The 12,448-nt window shown below is 39.5% G+C and overlaps 1 protein-coding gene across 2 annotated transcripts in view; it reads left to right on the top strand.

Annotated features, from left to right (window-relative positions):
* The first annotated feature begins 205 nt into the window (after nt 1–205).
* LOC113446220 (solute carrier family 2, facilitated glucose transporter member 5-like) overlaps nt 206–12,448 on the top strand; it is a 22,654-nt gene continuing 10,411 nt past the window's right edge. Inside the window, exons 1-3 of one of the 2 annotated variants that reach the window (XM_087914920.1) lie at nt 252–713; nt 7,584–7,736; nt 11,424–11,489. In XM_087914920.1, the coding sequence (XP_087771046.1) occupies nt 11,451–11,489 (39 nt within the window). In that variant the 5' untranslated portion in view covers nt 252–713; nt 7,584–7,736; nt 11,424–11,450. Of the gene's footprint in view, nt 714–7,583; nt 7,737–11,423; nt 11,490–12,448 lie in introns of both variants that reach the window. The other variant, XM_087914921.1, reaches the window with a different exon arrangement.

Here is a 12,448-nt window from a genome sequence, read left to right as displayed (position 1 = left end):
GCCCAGGTACATTTTCCTTTACACGTGTCACATTTGGGTTGTAATTAATAAAGGGCGCAGGATCGGCCCAACAGGCTTGGTGTCTGTTTTGGAACAAGATATTATCTTCCCTCTTGACCTCAAGTTTATTTTCCTTGTTAATCCCAACCACTGCATTTTTTTTTTTCCCCTGCAGAATTTTGTAGGAAGGGAGTTGTGTTTGTTTGTGACAGTTTTGTGGCTAAGATACCCGCAGCTCTGCGTTTCCTGCCAAGTAAGGTGTGTTACAGAGAGGTGTGCAATGCTCTCAGCTTGCGTGCCTTCCTTGCCGACAACCACACCGGGCTGAGGTTCGAAAATGATCCCAGTGAAGGATTGCGGTTGTGGGATAAACGCCTGTTTTTATTTAATGACCCATTCTGGCCTTGGCTTTTAACTTTTGCAAAATGTGTGGCTGATGGACAGAGGAAAATTGTCATTCGCAGCGGCCAAAGAGCAAACACAAGCTGTGAAGTAACCTGGTTTTGTCTACCAAAGTCCAAAAGGCAGAAGAAAAAAAGAAAGAAAGAAAGAAAGAAAGAAAGAAAGAAAGAAAGAAAGAAAGAAAGAAAGAAAAGACACAATCGTTTTGTTTTAGCTTGATTTTTTTGTTTCATCTTGCATTTGTGGTTGGTTTTTTTTTTTCTTCTTCTTCCTCTGGTTTGGATGTGAAAAGGGGCTTGACGGGGAAATAGGTAAGTTGAAGAGGGGCTCTTTAAATGTGTGAATGGAATGTGTGCAGAAAAACACAACCCCGATGGGAGTGTGTAAAAAACGTGCGTGCCTTTGGTTTTTTTGGTGCCATTAGTCATCACGTCTATCTTGTCTTATAATCAATGGATTTTTTTTCCTATTTATTTATTTTATTCCTATTATTTTCTCCCTATTCTAGGCTGCATTTTAGTTCAGTGCATCTCCCATATATCAGAACTTTTTGTTCTGATTTCTACCTGAAGGACATTTATTATTTTATTGATCAGAATAATGTCCCCTGTTTTTTTTCCCCCCTTTCCTTTCGATTGGCATCTTATCGGCAGGATAAATAAAGCCATTTTATGTAATACTTGAGCATTAATTGCCCGGCAGTTGTGAACTGTGTCAGGCTGCATTTTTAGTGATTTGGCCATTATCCCTTCCTGCTTGTTCCTCTTTTGGGTTCTGAGTTTAGCTTATGAGTTTCCCAGCTGAACTAATTCATTGCGAAGGTCTTTTCCAATTTCCCAGTGGTTCCCAGGATTAGGCAGCTAAAGAGAAGTGAATGGTTTTAGTTCAAAAGATGAATGAAAGGGATTGCTGGAAAAGAAAATGCCATTTTTTTTTTCTGGGCCAGGACAAGTGGTTCCAGATTTGAGAAATGGAGCTAAATTCAAGCTAAATTCCAACTTCTGCCATTTGCTGCTGTGCTCACGGGCCATTTATATCTCTCCCATTTGGAGGTAGCTTTGATGGGCATCGTGTCTTTATGAGGAGTTATTCAGGGGCCAGATCACAGGTGGTCCTTGACTTACGACCATCATTGAGCCCAAAATTTTCCGTGGTTAAGTGAGACATCGGTTAATGCTCCTTTTACGACCTTTATTTCCACCGTTGTTAAGTGAATCACTGCCTTTCTTTAGTGAATAGCACAGTCGTTAAGTGGAACTGGCTCCCGCGTTGTCAGAAGGTCGCAAAATGGGATCGCCTCACACACACACCCCACCGGAGACACTGCAACCGTCATAAATACGAGTCATGAATGAATTTTGCTCATGGGGGATGCTGCAGTGGATATAAGTGTGTGAGAAATGGTCATAGCAAGTCACTTTTTTTCAGCGCTATTGTAACATTGAAACGGTCACTTACACGAACTGTTGTAAGTGAGGATTTCCTGTATGATAGCAGTCTTCCAATATTTGGGAGGCTGCCACAGAGAGGAGGAAGGGGTCAAGCTATTCTCCAAGGCACCTGAAGGCCGGACAAGGAATAATAATGGATGGAAACTGATCCAGGAGAGATTCAACCTGGAAATAAGGAGGAATTTTCTGACAGGGAGAACAATCAACCCATGGAACAGAAGTTGCCTTCGGAAGTTGTGGGAGCTTCATCCCTGGAAGCTTTCAAGAAGAGACTGGACTGCCCTCTGTCAGAAATGGTGTAGGGTTTCCTGCTCGGGCAGGGGGTTGGACTAGATGACCTACAAGGTCCCTTCCAGCTCTGATTATCTGTTATCTGTATATGCCCCAAAGAGACTTCAAGGAAAGTTTTTGAGTCTGGAATGACGAAAACTCAATTTATGCAAGGGAGAGAAAGAATGAAAATGCCAGCTCAGTCCAGGACTTAATTCCAATCTGGACTGAAACAAAATAGAAAAGTGAAAAAAAACAAAAAAAACTGGGATCAAAGTCCCATTTTTATTGCTGCCCCCGCAAATTCCAAATTATTTTTTAATCTTGTCACGCGATTGATTGATTTATTTTTCCCACACACACCGGTGGTCAGTCATCTTTGACCCGAGCAAAACTGAGGCCTTTTTAGAAGCTGCGCTTTTAAATTCCAGCTCTTTGCAAATAAACCTTGGATACTTAAAGAAGATTTTTTTTTAAAAAAAGGCAGGTTTTTTTAAAAAAAATATTCAAATCAGGAACGTTTGAGAAGTGTGCCAAGAATTTTTATTTCAATCAAAGCCAGGTCAACCTTCGCAAAATACTATTTTTGGATCTCATTCGCTGGAGGTTTCTGAAGAATGCAAAAAAAAAAAAAATCTTTTCACCTGTTTCTGCTTGTTCCAGAAAAACATTTCACCTTTTAAATCTTATTTGAAACTTTTGTCATCTTCGCTCCAGATTCTTACAGGCTGAGCCTGTACACTTCCTTTCTGTATACATTTAGGAAGTAAAAAAGATAACTTTTGCTGGGATGTTACCTTAAAAGGGTGAAACAAGCTAACTAAAAATTTTGCCAGGGGTTGTTTGGAGCTACTGCAATGGAGACACAGGATGATGGCTTGTGTTCTAACCTAACATGGATATTAATCAAATCAGACTATGCTAATCCCATCCAGTTTTTACTTCGCTTAATCCTGTGTGTGTGTGTGTGTGTGTGTGTGTGTGTGCGTGACAATCTTAGTTTTTAGCAGCTGCCAGTTTGTGGATGTGGTTTGATGCAAATACAGAAGATGGCTTAATTCAGTGATAGGGAAGTCCTCAATTTACGACCGCAAACGGGCCCCAAATGCATGTGGCCAAGTGAGAAATGGGTGAGTTTTGCCTGATTTTAGGACTTTTCTTGCCACATTTGTTCAGTGAACGGCTGCAATTGTTCAATTATTTAATTAGTAACATGGTTGTTAAGTGAATCTTCCCCCTTGACTTGTCGCAAAAGGAGAATTGCGTGACCCTTCCCCACCAGAGTTTTGGACAGCATTAAATGGGGGGAAGTGGAAGATCAAAGAGGATGTATTTATAAAATCTACCTCTCATTTCCTGGGGACGAAAAAAGGCAAAACACCTGTTTTTTGTCTGGATAAGAGAAGAGCAAGGTTTAATGATTGATGGATCCCATCGGCCACCCTCTGGAGTTAAGCCAGAGATCTCTGCCCCAAGCAGATTGCAATCTAGGTGCCTGAAGGTGGTTTGACTTAAAACAAGGGCCTTCAAACTTGGCAAGTTTAAGGCTTGTGGACTTCAAGTCCCAGAATTCCTGAGCTCTAACATGACTGCAGGAGGAATTCTGGGAGTTGAAGCCCACGAGTCTTAAAGCAGTCAAGTTTGAAGACCCTTGACTTAGAATAACAAGAGTTGGAAGGGACCTTGTAGGTCATCTAGTCCGACCCCTGTCCCTGGGGTCAAGGGATCACCATGTGTGCCAGTTTCCAACAAGCCAAGTCATGGGGGGAAGCCAACGATGGCATGCTTCACTTAACAACGGCAGTCGAGTCGCTTAGCAACGGTGCCTCCCCCCCCCCAAAAAGTGGAAAATTGGGGCAAAATCCAGGTTAACAATTGCCCTGGTTAGCAAATGGAAAATTGGAAGGCATACATTAACGGCAGTTAGAATTGTATTTGCTCAAAATTGGAGAAGTGAAAAAAACCCCAATAAGAGGACGAGGCGATGAAGAAAATGTTAAAATATCTGCCGAAATGAATAGGCTAACATTGGCAATTAAAGAAAAAGAAGAAACTCAATACTGTATGAGGTGGGATTTAATTTATAAATGGTGGGAAGGTAAGTAGAGAAAGTTCAATGAATGTAAGGAGAAAGGCATTAAGATTGTTACAGGGATAAGACAGAGAAAGTTGAGTGGTTTTTCATATGAACGTATCCATTGATACTATAGCAAGAAATCTATATGAATTACAAATATTTGCACAAAGATATATGTACCCGGTTGACCCGCTGTTGAATCAAAACATGGACTTGTCATAAAATGAAGTAAAAAATGGGGGGTCGGAGGAAAATTGGGAGGCCCAATTGTGGTCATAAGTCAAGGACTACCCATATTCCATTAAAAGAATAGAATAGAATAGAATAGAATAGAATAGAATAGAATAGAATAGAATAGAATAGAATGGAATGGAATGGAATGGAATGGAATGGAATGGAATGGAATGGAATAGAATTCTTTTATTGGCCAAGTGCAATTGCAACACAAGGAATTTGTCTTGGTGCAAATGCTCTCAGTGTCCATAAAAGAAAAGATACATTCGTCAAGAGTCGAGAATCATCAGGTACAGCACTTAATGATAGTCACAGGGTACAAGAAGCAATCCAATCATACTAGGAAACAGTCAATATAAATCGTAAGGATAAAAGCGTCAAAGTTACAGTCATACAGTCACAAGTGGGAGGGGATGGGTGATAGGAACGATGAGAAGATGAATAGTAATAGTAGTGTAGACTTAGTAAATAGTTGGACAGTGTTGAGGGAATTATTTGTTTCACAGAGTGATGGAGTCCTTGTGTCTAGTTGTTCTGCAGGGCTCTACAGCATCGTTCTGAGGGAAGGAGTTGAAACAGTTTATGTCCAGGATGTGAGGGGTCTGGATATATTTTCACAGCCCTTTTTTTGACTTGTGCAGGTACAGATCCTCCGTGGAAGGCAGGTTGGTAGCAATTGCTATTTTCTGCAGTCCTAATTCCTCTCTGGAGTCTGAGTCTGTCCTGTTGGGTTGCAGAACCAAACCAGACAGTTATAGAGGTGCAGGTGACAGACTCCATCATTCCTCTGTAGAACTGGATCGGCAGCTCCTTGGGCAGTTTGAGCTTTCTGAGTTGGCACGGAAGAGCTGGTGTTTGGTGATTTACACCAACGTAAGTAGCAAGCGGAAGAATGGGGCTAAAAGAAGAGGAGGAGGAAAATGAACGGGGAAAGGGATGAAAGGAAAGGAAAGAAGGGAGGGAAGAAAGAATGTTTCTCTTTTTCTCACTCTATCTCTCTCCTTGTCTCTCCAAAGTCCCTTTTTCAGTTGTCAGAGAAGCTGGGGTGTTTCAAAGGATTAAGATAAGAGATAAGGCAGAAGAATGCAAGAGAGACAGGAGGAATGTTTGGGTGGAGAAAGAGATATGCAAGGATTTTGGGAATACTTCACAGGTGGGAAGGCAGGAAGGGTTCAACCTGAGTGCTATTTTCTAGTGCAGCCACCATGGTGCCCAATTCACTCCGTGCCCCGGAGAAACAAAGCCACGGGTAGGGCTGAAGAACTGAAGTGCAACATCAGAAGCAATCTTGGTCATCGAGATACACAGGTCCACCATAATGGAGCCCAGGCTGGGAACGAAAAAAGTTTCAGTCCTGGCTGTTGGGAGAGAAAACTCCGTGTTTACACAATCGTGTGTGTATTACACACTCAGGTGCTTGCGGCCTTTGCCTTCCACCCAAAGCCTGTTTCCACAGGCATTAGTGCCCGGCTGGCTGCGATGATTAATAGCGCCAATAAATCTTTGGCTGCTTGTACCTTAATCAACTCTTTCTCTCCTTTTCCCTGTTCTGAGGACTAGAAACTTGGCAGGGCTTTGAAATTTAAAATAGCTCCCGAGTGCAGAATTCTGGGTAGGATAACATATCCAGCTTTACTGCTTTGGCACACACCCCTCCCCGCAGTTTTTGACTTATTCTGCCAAAATTCCTTTATTTTTGAAAGCACGCATTGCTGTCCAGTCGTTTGGCACCATTTCATAGCCTTTTTATGTAAGAGGATGGCTCAAAAATCAAACAATTTATTTGTCAAATCGAGAAGAACAGCAGGAAATGAAGAGGTCTGAATTCTTTATTAGCTTTAGGCCTGTTGGGGTTTTTATGTACATCTGGGAAGAGATTGGAAAATCCATGCAAGCAATACGATTTTATACCAGACATGAAGAAAATACAGATGCTATTTTGAGGGCTTGCTTATTTTTATTACGCAAAGAAAAAAACACCATGAATTTTCAGAGCAGGGATAACACGAGTTTAAATCCTTCACTTGGAGTCCAATTTACCTGAGGACAAACACAGATTTATTGATTAATGATAGAGTTTGCTCTGTTTGATAATATTACAATTAGGATTAATATCAGACTTTGCTTCCTGTGAGAACTGAAGCAGTTCCTTCTTTGCAGTGATCTTAGAATGCAGCAGCTGAAAGTAAAAAAAAAAACCAACTTGGTCATCTGATAGCATTTGGGTTATCAGTCAGTTAAATTGTTCTTATTAACTGAACATTTGCTGACTTGGAAAGCTGTGCCAAAGATCAGTTGGCCTCAGCAGAAAAAAATAAACAGGTAAATATATAATACAATCCACACAGGTTAAGAGAACAGTGCTTATTTGGAAAACAGGAACTCAGGATAATTTAACACTAATCGGCATACATTAAAATGAAATTTCGTGGCACGCAGCTTTCAAAGGGTCACCACCTCCAATAGGTCGGCAGTTTCGCGGTTCGAATCCCTAGCGCCGTGTAATGGAGTGAGCTCCCGTTCCTTGTCCCAGCTTCTGCCAACCTAGCAGTTCGAAAGCACATTAAAAAAATGCAAGTAGAAAAATAGGGACCCCTTTGGTGGGAAGGGAACAGATAAGGCCGCACTTGGAATGCCGCATCCAGTTTTGGTCACCACATTATTAAAAAAAAGAGGAAGAAACTCTGGAAAAAATGCAGAGAAGAGCAACCAGGATGATTAGGGGGCTGGAGGCCAAAATATACAGTTGAAGAAATTGGATATAGCTAGTTTAAAAGGAAGGCTAGAGGTTGCTGGAAATAACTCAAAGCCAACAGAAAAAACTTGGATTGTTGAAAACAAAGAGAATTTATTAAAAAGAACTATTAGACGGTTTGAAAAGCGCCGGTGGCCCCTTTGAACATTAACCGGCAGTTTCAAAATCAAAAGCCACCCCTTTGAATTACAAAACGTACTTTATATTACAGTTTGTATATATCAAGCCTTCTTGACGCTGCTTTCTTTCAGTGTACATAGAATATAATAGAAATAGAATGGAATTCTTTATTGGCCAAGTGTGATTGGACACACAAGGAATTTGTCTTGGTGCATATACTGGGAAGGAAATGCAATATAATGGCTACGCTGCTATATTTTTCTTATATTTCCAGGTGCAGCGAAGCCCAAATTGGAGTGTTTAGTTTCTCCAAGCGGTGAGAAACTTGGCTGATGGAGAAACCATGAAGGAGAGCATTAATCGCTTGAAATTTTTCCTGTGGCTGGGAAAAACAGCGTTGCTACAAAATTCCCACTTCTTGTAATAGGTGAGTGAAGGAGGAAGACTTGTTAAACCCAGCACAGAAGTCAATTCCAGGCGTGCATTTAATTATTTCTCAACCTTGTCCATTTTTAAAATATGTGGACTTCAGTTCCCAGAGTTCCCTAGCCAGGTGTGTGTATTGTGTGTGTATGTGTCTATGCATAGCTGGCTGAGGAATTCTTGGAATTGAAGTCCGCATATCTTAAAAGTATTTGGGTTGGGGGAATTTCACGTTTTAAAGATGCCAAGCTTTCAGAACAATAGGAAAAGGCAATTCCCATTTTTGCAAAGGTTACCATTTATGGATTTCCCCCCACTCATTTTGGTTCCTCTTTTCCCCTCCAGGGATTAGCTTCTTCTTAAGATAAGGGCAGGTTGATTTAGTTTAGTGATTAAGGAGGAAAGAAATGTGTATATTTTTGTCCTGAATTAGGCGGAGGAACGCAGAGGAGAAGAAATAACCATGAAAAAGACTTTGCATATCAGTGATAAACATGCCCTGGCGTATTTACAAACTTTAAGCCATGCCTAGAGTATATGATGAAATAATGAAGTCTTATAGAGAAGAGGGAAAAACTGGATATAAATAAAATTTGGCCTCCAGTTATCCCTGCTCCTGGTTTTTCAGCTAAACCAGATAGGGAATAAAAAAAAAAAGAAAATAGAAATTACAACTATATGCACTTTAAAAAAAAGTTTATATCTCATTCTCCAAAGCTGGCCTCCCCAGATATTTGACCTGCATTGATTTGACTGAAAAAAAAAATAAGTGTAAGCATCCTTTAGTAATAATTTATTAAATGTATATGTTACCTCTTGACTTCCAGTAAAAATGGGCAAAATCACTGCATATTTTGATTGCTAAACTGCAATAAGGATTGGAGAAGTGTGTGTGTGTGTGTGTGTGTATGTGTATATATATGGAGAGGGGGGGAGGGAGGGAGGGAGGGAAGGAGGGAGAGAGAAAGAATAAATAGAGATATAAATCTCTAATCCTTATCAAAGCTTAGCATGGTTAAAAAAAAAAGCGATTTCGCCCATTTTTGCTGGATAAAATACAACAGTTAATTTATATATAAGTATATAAATCTTCGAGTGGGTGGAAATGGATAAATTAACTATGGAACTAAAAGGGAAAGTTGACGCAGAATACAATACAATATAGGAAACATGGTATATCTGGATTGACAATAGATATAAGAATAGAAAATGTAAATAATGTCTTTAAATTGTTATGAGGGTACGGAAGTAGTGTGTATTGAAAGATTGGATAGGCTGTATAAATGTATATATATATTTTCACAGTGTTGTTCAATTAGTAATGGTATTACGTATAAACGGAAAAACCCAATAAAGTGTTGAAGTTTTTATAATATGTATAAATATATAAATAAATATTTAATTGTTTTGTAGCACCTATTTTATTTTTCCTGCATGCAGCCACATGGAAGGTTGCTCTACTACATCTTTTCCAAACAAACAAGAAGTTTGTTTTACATATACCCTTAGGAAGCATCAAATTCCTTTGCAAACAGAGATAGATAACTCTCCCGCCTCCCCTCTTCTGGGGGCTTAGAAAAAAAATCTTAAATCTACAACTCTACAAAGAGTAGTAGTAGCAGCAAAGCAGGGAAAGCATTGTGCACCTCAAGGAGAATGAAGAATTTCTTCCCCACCAGAAAAAGATAAAATTGAGGGGTGGCTTTATGTTCTCTGTGTCTACGTGTAGCAGTGATTTTTACTCAAGGGTTATGGAGGTCAGCACAGCCAGGAAAGGAGTTGGCTGTGCAGGGGATGCCTCGAGGGCTTATCTGTTAGGGGTCACGTAAGCAATGGTTCCCTCTCAGATACCCTTAGAAGAAAAAAAAAGGAATTTTCTGGGGAGGAAGGGGGTGGGATCAGAACAAGACAGGGGTATATATAGGCTGCTGGGTGGTCTCTGGCTTGCTGAATCACAGCAGTTAAGGCTTTGAGGGCGTCTAGACCTTTTTTCTGCAAGAAGGAAATTGCTGGCTGAAGAGAGGAATTGCTTTTGTAGCTTTTGGAAGGTAAGGCAAATAAAACGAAAGAGATACAAAATAAAAGCAGGTTTGTTTTGGGAATCGTCTCGGGTAAGACTCCAGAGGAAAGAATTCTCTGGGCAAAATCATTTTATTTATTTGTTTGGAGGAAGTTGGGATAATAAACTTTGCAAGGATGCGCTCATAAAACGGTGATGTTGTTGGGTTTTGGTGATGTTGTTGGGTTTTTGATCGGAGTTGGTCCCCATCATCCCCAGCCAGCGAGGGAGGGGAACGAATTGAGGGAGGGGAAAAACGCTGGGGAGAATTGAAGTGGAAAGGAGAAAGCTTGGGAAAAATCCAGGAAGAAAAATAAACTTTTTTGGAGTTATTTAGAATTAATAAAACCCTCAGGGAAGATTTCTCAAATTGAAAGCAGTTGGCTGTTTTCATGTTTTGTATTTTTGCTTCATCCTTTGAGAAAATCCTTTTAAAAAATATTTTTCTTTAAAAAAGCTGGAATTGGCTCCTGGCTAGCTCCTTTTCCCTGGAGGCTTGGCTCATCCTTTTGTTGTGAAAATCCCACTACAGGGGAAATGAATGGCCTTGGTGCCCTGGCTTTGTGAGGAGAGCGGCTTTTCTTGCCAACTTATTTTCCTAACTTCAGTTTGATTCTTAGCTAGATTGAAAAGAGAATCTCCTTTTGTGTGTGATGCTTTAGGATTTTAGCTGGGTGCGAGTGTGTGTGTGTATATTTTTCCCTGTTCTTGATGTGTTGGAAAGCACACTTAAGAAATTGGAAGTGGTTTACTGTGATAGAAGCCTTGAGGACTACAACTCCTATCAGCCACTGTTGGTTTTTTTTAATAGGATTGATGCAGCACAAACAATTGATGGACATAATCAACCTTCAAAATGTTCACGTATTTTTTTTAGAAATAGCAACTTTTAATTAAAAAAATATTTTCCCCAAACTCAGCCTCCTAATTCTTATTAGGGTAGTGAGGTATTCTGGTCTCCAAAACCTGGAATTTGCTGTTTCTAATCTGGATGGCATTAAATAAAACAATTATCCTTATTATTATTTTTTTCTCCCTTATTCTGCTTGTTAAAATTTCTGCCTAACTTTTAAAACCTATTTTTAAAAACGTCTCCTGGGTTGGAAAAGGAGGAGAGAGAGAGAGGAAATATGTGATTTACAATCCATTTTTTCTCATGATGCTCCCTACTATTCCAACAAAGCATTTGTATATAGCTAGGGCAGTGTTTCTCAGCCTTGGGCATTTTAGGATGTTCAGTTCCCAGAATTTCCTAGAGGGCTGGGGAATTCTGGGAGTTGAAGTCCAAACCTCTTAAAAGAATTTTTGAAGTAAGGCAAAGAGATTTGGGGAAATGAAACAAATGATTTTTTCCCCTTTTTTCTCCCCTCCCCCCGCCAAAAGCATGATTTGAACCCATTTCTTCCTCTTCCATCCCTACAACCAGCTTGTGCTTTGAACTAGAAGGAGGGGGGGAAAAAGTTTTGTAAGAAGTTGTCAAAGTATCCATTTTATCCAGGAGCAAAGTTGTAAAATAAATTGCTATGCGTCACCAACTTATCCTTGTTCAGGGGCATTTAATTGCAGGCATTTATAACCTTGTCCTTGGAGTGTATTGTTATTTTCCTTCCTTTCTCCATTCCTCTCTTTTAGGTCCACAGAAAGCTGGAAAGTGTGAAAATGCCACAGCCCGCGCCACAGGGACCCCCCGAGAAGGGGGTGAGTATGTGTTTTTGTTTTGAGGTTGGGAGACAGAAGTGGACATGGGGTAGGTCTTCTGCCTTTTTAAAAAAAAGTTCTGGGTAAAGTCCTTGTTTTTTAAAATTCATTTTACTGCTTTTGTAGTCTAGTTTTATACCAACCTTTGCATTGAAATCTCCCATAAGACAAAATATTTTCATATTCTATTTCAAATATCTTCTTGTGGAGTTTTTTGTAGAATTCTTCTTGTCCATTATTTGGTGCATGTATGGCAAATAAAAGTACCTGTTTTTTAATTTAAAGTCACTTCCACCATCTTTTCTTTATAGGAAAGATGTGTGTATATGTATCCTGTGTGTATGTATGTATGTATGTATGTATGTATGTATATATATATATATATATATATATATATATATATATATATATATATATATATATATATATTCTTAAGTTTTCATGGTACTTACGTGTATGGCATTCAGCTTCGTTCCGGGTATTTTCCCATGTCATTGTAGTTGTGCTTTTATATATATATATATATATGAGAGAGAGAGAGAAATAATAAATAGAGATATAAATCTCTAATCCTTATCAAAGTTTAGCATGGTAAAAAAAGCGATTTTCCCCATTTTTGCTGGATAAAATAGAAAATTTATATATAATTCATATTTCATATTCTATTTCAAAGATCTTGTGGAGTTTTTGGTAGAATTCTTCTTGTCCATTATTTGGTGCATGTATGGCAAATAAAAGTACCTGTTTTTTTTAATTTAAAGTCACTTCCACCATCTTTGTTTTAGGAAAGATGATCAAATAGACACTGTAATAACAAACATTTTTTCGGGTGAGACAATTAACAAATGTGGATTTTTTGAGCTGCAGGCACACTGCCAATTCAGTCCTCGGGACAGAGAGTTTTCCGTGGGAGCAGTGAACACCCACACAGTTTGCAAATATGCCAGGGCATGTTTATC

This window comes from Pseudonaja textilis, chromosome 18 (genome assembly GCF_049901715.1).
Source record: "Pseudonaja textilis isolate UNSWEBS1 chromosome 18, rPseTex1.2, whole genome shotgun sequence".
Taxonomy (NCBI): domain Eukaryota; kingdom Metazoa; phylum Chordata; class Lepidosauria; order Squamata; family Elapidae; genus Pseudonaja; species Pseudonaja textilis.
The sequence above is the reverse complement of the archived record's forward strand: the minus strand, read 5'-3'. Positions and strand labels throughout refer to the sequence as shown.